Source organism: Mirounga leonina, unplaced genomic scaffold, assembly GCF_011800145.1.
Source record: "Mirounga leonina isolate KUSES-001 unplaced genomic scaffold, KU_Mleo_1.0 Mir_366, whole genome shotgun sequence".
Classification (NCBI taxonomy): domain Eukaryota; kingdom Metazoa; phylum Chordata; class Mammalia; order Carnivora; family Phocidae; genus Mirounga; species Mirounga leonina.
The window spans coordinates 19,529,771-19,541,227 of NW_023270709.1; the positions used below are offsets into that span (position 1 = coordinate 19,529,771).

An 11,457-nucleotide genomic window follows, 5' to 3' on the forward strand; every position below is an offset into this window, starting at 1 on the left:
GCAGAAAGGGAAAGTGCACCCAAAGGCGTTTCCATGCAGAAATATGCAAATGTCATGGCTTTTGAACCAACCCACAATACTCTTTTTTTTTTTAAGATTTTTTATTTATTTATTTGAGAGCGAGAATGAGATAGAGAGAGAGAGAGAGCATGAGAGGGGGAAGGGTCAGAGGGAGAAGCAGGCTCCTCGCTGAGCAGGGAGCCCGATGTGGGACTCGATCCAGGGACTCTAGGATCATGACCTGAGCCGAAGGCAGTCACTTAACCAGCTGAGCCACCCAGGCACCCTCATATAACCCATTTTGAATTTTCTTTTTCCTAGCCATTGCATTCTACAAGAGAGGGTATAAAAAGAGACTCTTTTCTTTTCTTTTTTTTTTTTTTTAAGATTTTTATTTATTTATCTGAGAGAGAATGAGAGACAGAGAGCACGAGAGGGAAGAGGGTCAGAGGGAGAAGCAGACTCCCCGCCGAGCAGGGAGCCCGATGCGGGACTCGATCCCGGGACTCCAGGACCATGACCTGAGCCGAAGGCGGTCACCCAACCAACTGAGCCACCCAGGCGCCCCCAACCCACAATACTCTTGAAGAATATTCAACACCACAGGAAGGAAATGCAGCTTTAGGAACGTTAACTTGCCCCTTTGCTCCAAAATGAATTTGCTCTTTGGAACGTTTGCTGTCGCATAGTGTACCCCTCCTGGTTTGGAAGGCCGCTGTGGCAGCCTGCCCTTATCTGCAGAAGCGGGACAAAGGGGACTTTGATGCAAAGTTAATCATATTCTAAGCTCCATACAGTAGAGATGAAGTCATTAGGACAGCAAACACTGTGTCTGATGTTCCTTAAGAGATGCGTGATTTTCTGATGCAGGGATGATTGACATTCTTTATAGTAACGATGGGGAGGGCGAGGGCTTCCAAGGGAGCCAATCGGAAGGCGGTTGGAGGAGTAGGCAGAGTGGCGTGTATGTGTGTGTGTGTGTGTGTGTGCGCGCACTTTTGTTATAGCTGCCTCTGTAAATGGAAACCCAGCTGAACCCTCTGGGAATAGTAATTAACCGGAGCCGTCAGTGTCTGAGCTATTAATATTGAGAGCGCCAAGGCAGCAGGGCCAGGCGGGAGGGGCTCCGCTCTCCCTCCCTCCTCCATACCTCCCACCTTCTCCAGAATCCTTCCTAGAAGGCGCTCACCCTTCTCATCGTTATCGTGAAGAATGGCTGGAATGTGAGGGTGGCTGGAAGGGACACCCCCCCCGCCCCCCCCCCCCCCCCCCGGCCTTTGGTTGCCCGAGTCTTAAACACTGCTCCAGTCTAGTCGAAGGAAATGAATGCGGAGGGACAGCCCAGCTTATAAACACTGGGGACAAGATGTCAGTGCCATCCCCGCTGGACCGAAACACTGGGCTCTTTATCGCACAGAGCGCCATCTGTTCCAGGCGGAGGAATGCTAGTTGCTTGGGGAGGAAAGGAAGAATTGGTAGCGATGGTCCCTCGCCTTTTCATTAGAGGGTTTGGAAAATAGCCTTTCAAAAGAAAGACACCTTCCTGTTCCGAGTGAGTTCTGAATTTAAAAAGCATCGCTGGGCTTGAGGTTCGTTTCTGCTTTAGTCAACCCTAAAGGGTAGCAGGACTCCAAAGCTTTGCTTTGAGAATTCTGCTCTGTGAATGAATCCTCTGAATCTTTGGCAATTTCTCGCCACCAAAAAAAAAAAAAAAAAAAGGGCTTATTATTTATGGGGAGCAGAATTCAAAGGTCAAAAGGAAAAAAACTAACGGCTTTAGATAAGAGAAAGGAACATTTGCATGTTTTATTTGTATGTTTAAAACACGTACACTAGGGCGCCTGGGTGGCTCAGTTCGTTAAGCGACTGCCTTGGGCTCAGGTCATGATCCTGGAGTCCCTGGATCGAGTCCCGCATCGGGCTCCCTGCTCAGCAGCGAGTCTGCTTCTCCCTCTTGCACTACCCCCTCTAGTGCTCTCTCTCTCTCTCTCAAATAAATAAATAAAATCTTAAAAAATAAAAATAAAACACGTACACCGTCATCTTAATCCTCAGCGAGGAACATCTTTGAAGATGATTGTCTAAAATTAACCCGCCCTTAAGTGACAGTTTTCAGAATATTTATGATGATGTGCTTTAGTGCTTCATCATTATCACCATCATCTTCATTATTCTGTTGGGCTTGTGTAGTCCCTTTAAATCTGGAAACCTCTGTCTTGAAGTTCTGAAACATTTCTTTAGTATTTCATTGATAATTTTCTCCATTCTGTCTTTCTGTAAAACCTGTTAACTGAGTTTTGGGCTTCTTGGAATGATTCTCAAATTTTCTTATTTTTTTTTTACTTCTATTTTCCATCTTGTTCTACATCCTGGTTGATTTCTGTTCACATTGCTATACATCATTTCCATGGATTTTTTTTTCCTTTCACTAGCCTATTTATTTTTTATTTCCAAGAGCAATTTCTTGAATTTTGTTCTTTTTTCTTGGAATCCTGTTCTTGTTTCTCTTATTATTCTCTTATGTTTTAGCATCCTGCTCTTGTTTTTTTAAATTGTTCTTCAACGGTGCCTGAGTGGCTCAGTTGGTGAAGCATCTGCCTTCAGCTCAGGTCATGATCTCAGGGTCCCGGGATTGAGCCCCCCATCAGGCTCCCTGCTCATTGGGGAGACTGCTTCTTCCTCTCCCTCTGCCCCTCATCCCCACTCATGCTCTCTCTCCCTCTCAAAAATAAAAATAAGTAAAATCTTAATTGTTCTTGAAGGTATTAATTCTAGGGTTTTTTTTAATTTGGGGAGAGGGGCAGAGAGGGAGGGAGAAGGAGAGAGAGAACCTCAAGCAGACTCCCCAATGAACATAGAGCCCTAAGTGGGGCTCAGTCCCACAACCCTGATCTCATGACCTTAGCCAAAATCAAGAATTAGACACTTAACTGACTGAGCCACCCCGGCACTCCTCTAGTTTTGTTTCTTAAAGTTTTGTTCTATCCTTTCCATTGTGTTTGTTTTTTCTGGATTGTTTTGTCTGTCTGTTTTGGACTTCCTCACAGCCACATCATTAGCCATCACCCATGGCGAGATACAGATTTCTCTGTCTGGAAATCTCTCTTTCCACACGAAATGAACAACCGGAGATCCTGAGATGCGCTGCCTGGCAAGAGGATTTCCCTTCCCCACTTTTCTTCCCCAAGGCCACTCCTGTTCAGCCAGTGCCAGTATATGGTGGGAAACAATCTATAAACCGTCCTTGAGTTTTTTTTCCCCCTCAATCTGCTACTTAATAGGAACTCTGGTGAGGCCGGAGGTATGGCGTGAGAGAAGGGAGCAACACAATAGCAGTAGGTGGTGTGGACGCCATGCTTTATGACCTGCTCAAGGCCGGTCTTGTCTATACCATTCCCATTTGATAGTAGGGGAAGCTGATTGGAAGTGGTGTGTGTGTGTGTGTGTGTGTGTGTGTGTGTGTGTGTGTGGTGATTGTCAAACAGTGGACCTCAGAACACAGTGCTCATGGGCCAAACGAGCTTTTGCATGGGACATTGAAAACCGTTGGAACATTGAGCATTGGGAATGCCAGTTTCTGGAAGTCTTTTTCTGGGACTCTTTTCTATAGAGAAGATTCCTCCTCTCTTCCTCCTAAGAAATATGAGCCTGAACGCAAGCTTTAGAGAAACAAAGCAAGCAAAGAGATTTGCAAAGAGCCCCACTAGGCAACACATAGATATTCTCTTACTGTTCCTCCAACACCTCCCTTGTGCCAGATACTCTTGTCTAGAGACTTTCTGGTTCCATGTCTCCTGAAAATAAATTTCTAGGGACAATGGGGAGAGCATAACTTCCCCATCTGCCAGGAGTTAGGGGGTCTCACTGATTCTTATATAGACTTTCAACAAGTATTTTTAGTTCTGCTTTCTACAGTATCTTGCACTTCTAACACCTGAGGTTTTCAGGGCACCTCGGTGGCTCAGTCGGTTAAGTGGCTGCCTTCTGCTCAGTCACGATCCCAGGGTCTTGGGATTGAGCCCCATGTTGGGTTCCCTGCTCAGCAGGGAGTCTGCTTCTCCCTCTCACTCTGCCCCTCTCCCCACTTGTGCTCTCTCTTTCTCTAATAAATAAGTAAAATTTAAAAAAAAATAAAGCCAAGGTTTTCTTTTTCTTTTATAATTTCACCCCAGGATTATTGAGATATAAGTGACATACAACATTGTGTGAGTTTAAGGTGCACAATGTGATGATTTGATGCACGTATATGTATACTGGGAAATGGTTTCCACAATAAGGCTAGTAAACACATTCATCATGTCACCTAATTACCTTTTGCATGTCATGAGAACATTTAAAATCTACTCTTTGAGCAACTCTCAGTAGTATCACAACCATCATGCACTGAATATTGGATCCCCAGAACTTATTTTTCTTATAACTTTGTACCCTTTGACCACCTCCCCATTACCCCCGCGCCCCAGTGCCTGGCAGTCACAGTTCTACTCCCTGTTTCTATGACTTTGGTTTTTTAGATTCCATATGTAAGTGAGATGACACAGTATTTGTCTTTGACAGAACCAGTCAAATGGAGCAGTTGCTGAGTTTCTCAGCATTATGGAGCTGTTTCCAGGTCTGTAGCCAGGACCACGGTCAGCCGGTCAGATGTCTTGGCATGAGCCTGCTTTCTCAAAACAGCTCTTCCTGCTCTTGGATGTACTGGGGTTTCAGAGTCTCCCACCTGGATCACAAAGCTCCCAGAAAAGTCCTTTTGTTCATGGATGGATGCCAGGTTATTGTTGTTGAGGAGGAATACTAGCGAGGAATGTCCTGTTCGGCCATCTTGCTGACATCACTCCTAACCCCTGAGATTTTCTGAGTTCCTTAGAGCATGGGACCTACTGCTCATCCTTTGCAGGCACACAAATTGGTTGAAATAGCTCATCCCCAGTTGTCTCTGTTGCCTTTCTATTTGAACATTTGTCTTTTTTTTTTTTTTTTTTGGTAGCTTTCATTGAGTGGTTGTAGATGACGGAAGTCATTTTTTTTTTTTTTTAAGATTTTATTTATTTGAGAGAGAGAGCCCGCTCGTGCATTAGTAGGGGAGGGGCAGAGGGAGAGGGAGAGGTAGAAGCAGACTCTCCACTGAGCAGGGAGCCTGATGCGGGGCTTGATCCCAGGATTCCAAGATCATGACCTGAGCTGAAGGCAGCCACTTAACTGACTGAGCCACCCAGGGCCCCAGATGACAGAATTCTAAGATGACACTCAAGATTCCCACCCCCTGTGTATACACTTTGTGTAATTTCCTTTCCCCGAGTGTGGGCGGGGCCAGTGAAAATGATAGGATATCGCTGCCATGATGAGGCTGCTAATTAGTTGACTTTTAGTTAATCAAAAGGGAGATTATCCTGGGTGAGCCTGGCCTAATCAGGCGAGACATCAGAGAGACACTCCTGTTGGTCTGGAAGAAAGCAAACTGGCCTGTTGTGAACTGCATATGGAAGGGTCCACATGGTCAGGGTATTAGGTGCTTCTAATGCTGAGAGTGGTTCCCCGCTAGCGGCCTCAGCCCCATAACTGCAAGGAACTGAATTCTGCCAACAACCCGCATGAGCTTAGAAGAGACCCCCTAAGCCTCAGGTAATGTCACTTTGATTTTAGCCTGGTGACACCCTGAGCAGAGAATTCAGCCTGTACCCAGACCCCTGACACACAGAAACTGTGAGGTAATAAGTTTGCCTTTGTTTATGCCATGATGTTTGTGGCAATTTGTTGTGTAGAAATAGACAATCAGTACAGTGGGGCTTCAGAAGTACAGGAACTAGATCATACCTACAGAGTAAACATGTTTTTATTTACCAGTATCTTTCCTTGAAGAAAACCACCCTTGTGTTCTATGAAGTGCCAATGGGGATGTCAGCTGTGTCCCTTCCTCCCTGACCATAAGGGTATATGGACTCCAACCAGCCACAGCAATTATCCTAGGGATGGGCATGTGATCCCAGCTTCACTCCTCAGAGGCTCCCCCAGAGACGGATGCATGTTTCCCCCTGGGGTTGTTCAACTAGGAAATCATGAGCCTGGAGTGGCTGCGTAGATTATCTTCTGTTGTGTTTCCGACATCACAACCAAAGAATCTGGCAAATATATTTCTGTTGGACAGATTCAGAAACAATATTCAGGGATCCTGAAGGGTTTGACCAAATTCTATAACAAGACAAGTAGTTAGGTTGCTGTTGGCGAGCCAAGAGCCAGAAATGTCTGGCACGGGAAAACTGTGAGACAGCTTGCCTGTTCTGCCCACTATCCTTGCATCTGTCACTTGGCCATAATTTTCCCTTCTCATCTTCTGCTCTGTTGTATTTTTCTCTGCATCTGACTGGGTCACAGAGACAAGGCAAGGGCCACTCTGCTATTATAACCATGCTGCTGCCCCCGGTAGCAAATTTGTCCGCACTCAGCCTGACTCCCCTGTGTGGAATCACATACTAGCCCAAGAGCGAGTCTTAGAAATCTTATGGGTGCATTTCCTTCATTTTATCAACGAGCAAGCTAGTGCCTGGGGTCTAATCCAAAAGATAGGCAGCTTCTCAGGGAAGTGTGAATAGACTACAGGTCACCAGATTTTCTGCCCATGTTGGCCTCAAGGGAAAGTTGGAGAATCCTGATATGAATGGTTGAGGCCAAGGGTATTTTGTGACTTTGGTGTGAGGGAGTGGAAATTTGGTGTGACAATCAGACAGTAAAAACAGTAAGTGGTGGGTCCTCTTCTCAGATGGACCCTTTTGAATTGGTTTTCCCTACATAGCTGACCATGCCAGGGCTGTCTCCCACCTGAGGGAGGAATTGGGAGAAACATTGGGGGCAACATTTTAGATTGGCTTTGCTCAAGGCTTTACATTCCAAGAGCTTTCTTCTTTTCTTGGTGCATTTCCCTTAAGCGTGCCTCTTCTTGTCTCCTCTTGCCATCAGAACACTGACATCTAGAAGACTGATAATAAAATGAGGGCTTGGGGCAGGGATGATAAATGGGTTTCAGCTTGTTCATCACTCCAGTTAATTTCTTGTAGATACTTAGAGGGCTGTTTTGAGAAGGACCTTTAAGATTTATCCAGGCTCAGCAAGAAAAAGCAAGAGAGACAATTAACTGGTCATGTATTCTGACATTGCCACTGTTTTAGATTCCACAGAAACAGACTGAGACTCAGACAACTGCTTGCAGGAGGTTTATTGGGGAGTATATTTGAGAACTACACTTGTAAGAAGTGAGGGAAGCAAGATGAGACATTGCAGCTGCACTGAAGGCCTCAGCCAACCTCGTGGGCGATCTCTGGAGCCTGGTTGTCTCAAATAAGACAAAGTGCCAGGCCTTAGCATTAATCCTCTCCCCCGCTCTCCCCACCATTGACCCTGGAGGGCTGTGACCTTGGGGAAGTCAGCTCCCTTTGACCAAAACCATTCTCAGGGAAGATGCAATCAGGAGCCTCCAGTGGCCAACACTCGTGGCAGCTGAGGGAATGCACACATGGGTCCTGAAAGGGGATCCGCATGGCATACCAAAACATCCACGATAGCCACAGAAGTGGGAGTGGTCATGCATACATGAGAGATTTGTCATTCTGGCCTAGGGAAGAAGGCCAACGAAGGCGCTCTGGTGCTTAAAGTGTGAGCTCCTGGCCAGAGGAGCAAGATTAAGATCATGCAACATACAAGGTCGAGTCTACGAGGTTTGGGACCCAGAGTCACTGGTCATAAAGTGTTCCTGCACCTGGACGTGTCTGCTGTGCATATACTTTCCTTGGGAAACTCACATGCGGGAGCAGCTTCTTCTTTAGCAATGGGAGAGGATTTAGGAATTTGGGGCCCTGAATTCTGGTCATCTTTCTCAATATCTTTCTATGCTGGAGACATGACTAACATCTCTTTCATGCCAACTCATCATAAATAATGATAGGATTCCCCTTTGCTTACCCCACCCTGCCTCTCCTCCATGCCTCCTGGCTCTGGATGTGTCCGTGTCAGAGGGTGTCAGCCCAGCTGGGCTTTTAGCAGAGTCTCCATTGGCTGCAGAAAAATTGCAGGGATGATATGGGTCTGAGCCTTGGCGAGGGAGTCATTTCAAGCCTATTTATTTACAATTCTATTTATTCCCAATCCCCCCAAATTCCTTATATCTTCTTCCAGACTTCAACTATAAGAAACTCCAGGTATAGCTTGTCTATGGGGCCAGAGTTAGAATCAGAATGTTCTATAAACTCACAGTGCTTAGTCTTCCACCCAGGTGGTCATACTGTGTTACTGCCAAAATTTCAACATTCCCCAATGTAAATGACGGATAAACTCACTAAGAGCCCACCATTTATACTTCTTTGATTAAGCTTAAATTCTTTTCCCCCTTATGATTAAAAAAATAACCAAATAACCATAGACCTAAATAAAACTCTAAAGCTTCCAGAAGAAACGATCAAGAAATGTTTCCATACTTTTGGGTAGGCAAAGGTTTTTTTTTTTTAAGATTTTATTTATTAGAGAGAGTATGAGTGGGGCAGGGGAGGGGCAGAGGCAGAGGGAGAATCAGACTCCCCACTAAGCAGGGAGCCCAATCCGGGGCTGGAGGTGGGGATTGATCCCAGGACCCTTAACTGACTGAGCCACCCAGGTGCCCCTCTTTTTTTTTTTTCCCCCTCTCCCTCTGCCCCTCCCTGCTCATGCTCTCTAATAAAAAAATAAAATCTTTAAAAAATATTATTGCATGCACATATTTTATTTTCCTTTCTCTCCTTATCATTACATTATAAGCACTTCTCCATGACATTAAAAACTTCTCATGAACATGATTATAAATGGCTATATTATACTCTATCATATACAGTGAATTTCCCAACCATCCCTTTAATGGTTGGATTTTCTGTTTTTGCTTTCACTGCTACAAATCATGCTTAGATAAATAAACAAACAAACTGTGTACCTAAAGTTTTATTGCCTGCATTTTAGGTTATTTACTTAGGTAACATTCCCAGACATGTATCCGCTGTAATTTTTTAAAAAAGAATAGAAGAGGTAACAGCAAAAACCTCCATCTAGAACTTCTACCCAGTGGTGTAGCACCCTGGCATCGTACTGACTTGGATGAGTGCATCACCAGATGTTACTGATATTCAGAGGAGAGTCTCCTCTGTGCCAAACTTTGGGGAAGATGGAAGACAGACCAAGATGGGGATGGCACAGTCTCTGCTCTTATGAACTGATGGTTCAGGGAATAGGGGAGAATTCAGGAAAGCTCGACAGAAGAAGTGATGTTTTAACTGGCTTGCTGGATGAGTAGAATTTTGCTATAGGGAATGAGCAAAGACAAAAAGACAATATCCTTAGTTCGATCGGGAGCGGGAGCGGAGAGCGGACCCCAGCGAGCCCTGAGCAGCCCCGCCGCCGGCCCCGGTCACCGTCACCGCAGCCACGAGCAGCGAGGCCGAGACCCAGCAGCCGCCCCCGCCCTCAGCGCGGCCGACACCAAGCCCGGCACCGCGGGCGGCGGCGCAGGGGGCGGCGGCCTCACATCGACGGCGCCTGCCGGCGGGGACAAGAAGGTCATCGCAACGAAGGTCTTGGGAACAGTGAAATGGTCCAATGTAAGAAACGGATCTGGTTTCATCAACAGGAATGACACCAAGGAAGATGGATTTGTGCACCAGACTCCATGAAGAAGAAGAACCCCAGGAAGTACCTTCGCAGTGCAGGAGATGGAGAGACTGTGGCGTTTGATGTTGTTGAAGGAGAAAAGGGTGCGGGGGCAGCAGATGTGACAGGCCCTGGGGGAGTCCCAGTGCAAGGCAGTAAATACGCAGCAGACCGTAACCATTATAGACGCGGCCCACGTCGCAGGGGTCCTCCACGCAATTACCAGCAGAATTACCAGAAGAGGGAGAGTGGGGAAAAGAACGAGGGACCGGAAAGTGCCCCCGAAGGCCAGGCCCAACAGCACCGACCCTACCGCAGGCGGCGGTTCCCACCTTACTACATGCGGAGACCCTATGGGCGTCGACCACCGATTCCAACCCTCCTGTGCAGGGAGAAGTGATGCAAGGTGCTGACAACCAGGGTGCAGGAGAACAAGGTAGACCAGTGAGACAGAGTATGTATCGGGGTTAGAGACCACGATTCCACAGGGGTCCTCCTCGCCAAAGACGGCCCAGAGAGGATGGCAATGAGGAAGATAAGGAAAATCAAGGAGATGAGACCCAAGGTCAGCAGCCACCTCAACGTTGGTACCGTCGACCACCGTATTCCAACCCTCCTGTGCAGGGAGAAGTGATGCAAGGTGCTGACAACCAGGGTGCAGGAGAACAAGGTAGACCAGTGAGACAGAGTATGTATCGGGGTTATAGGCCACGATTCCGCAGGGGTCCTCCTCACCAAAGACGGCCCAGAGAGGATGGCAATGAGGAAGATAAGGAAAATCAAGGAGATGAGACCCAAGGTCAGCAGCCACCTCAACGTCGGTACCGCCGCAACTTCAATTACCGATGCAGACGCCCAGAAAACCCCAAACCACAAGATGGCAAAGAGACAAAAGCAGCCGATCCACCAGCTGAGAATTCATCCGCTCCCAAGGCTGAGCAGGGCAGGGCTGAGTAAATGCCGGCTCACCATCTCTACCATCGTCCGGTTTAGTCATCCAACACGAAGAAATGAAGATGAAATTCCAGCAATAAGAAATGAACAAAAGATTGGAGCTGAAGACCTTAAGTGCTTGCTTTTTGCCCACTGACCAGATAAATAGAACTATCTGCATTATCTATGCAGCATGGGGTTTTTATTATTTTTACCTAAAGACGTCTCTTTTTGGTAATGACAAACGTGTTTAAAAAAAAAAAAAAAAAAAACACCTGGTTTTTCTCAATACACCTTTAAAGGTTTTTAAATTGTTTCATATCTGGTCAAGTTGAGATTTTTAAGAACCTCGTTTTTAATTTGTAATAAAAAGTTTACAACTTGATTTTTTCAAAAAAATCAACAAACGGCAAGCACCCGTTAATAAAGGTCTTAAATAATTGTCAAAAAAAAAAGACAATATCCTTAGGTGCTGGGATCATGGAGGGGTTTTTAAGCATTTTTTTTTTTAAAGATTTTATTTATTTATTTGACAGTGAGAGACACAGCAAGAGAGGGAACACAAGCAGGGGGAGTGGGAGAGGGAGAAGCAGGCTCCCTGCTGAGCAAGGAGCCTGACTCCGGCTCGATCCCAGGACCCTGGGATCATGATCTGAGCTGAAGGCAGATGCCCAACCAACTAAGCCACCCAGGTGCCCCTAAAAATATTTTTTAAATAATAAACTTACAACCTTTCTCTTGAGCTCATTTTATTTATTTGTTTATTTACTTTTTGAAAGGTGCATTTTGCTTTTTTTTTAAGGTTTATTTATTTATTTGAGAGAGAGAGAGTGACAGGGGGGGGGGGGGGGCGGAGGAGGCAGA

At 46.1% G+C, this 11,457-nt stretch overlaps 1 protein-coding gene across 1 annotated transcript; it reads left to right on the top strand.

Moving 5' to 3' along the window:
- Nucleotides 1–9,323: 9,323 nt before the first annotated feature.
- On the top strand, nucleotides 9,324–10,824 carry LOC118027223 (Y-box-binding protein 1-like). Its single transcript, XM_035030441.1, is given in 3 exon segments — nucleotides 9,324–9,675; nucleotides 9,678–10,032; nucleotides 10,266–10,824. Coding segments are annotated over 3 exon segments (1,059 nt in total). The 3' UTR covers nucleotides 10,618–10,824.
- Nucleotides 10,825–11,457: the final 633 nt, after the last annotated feature.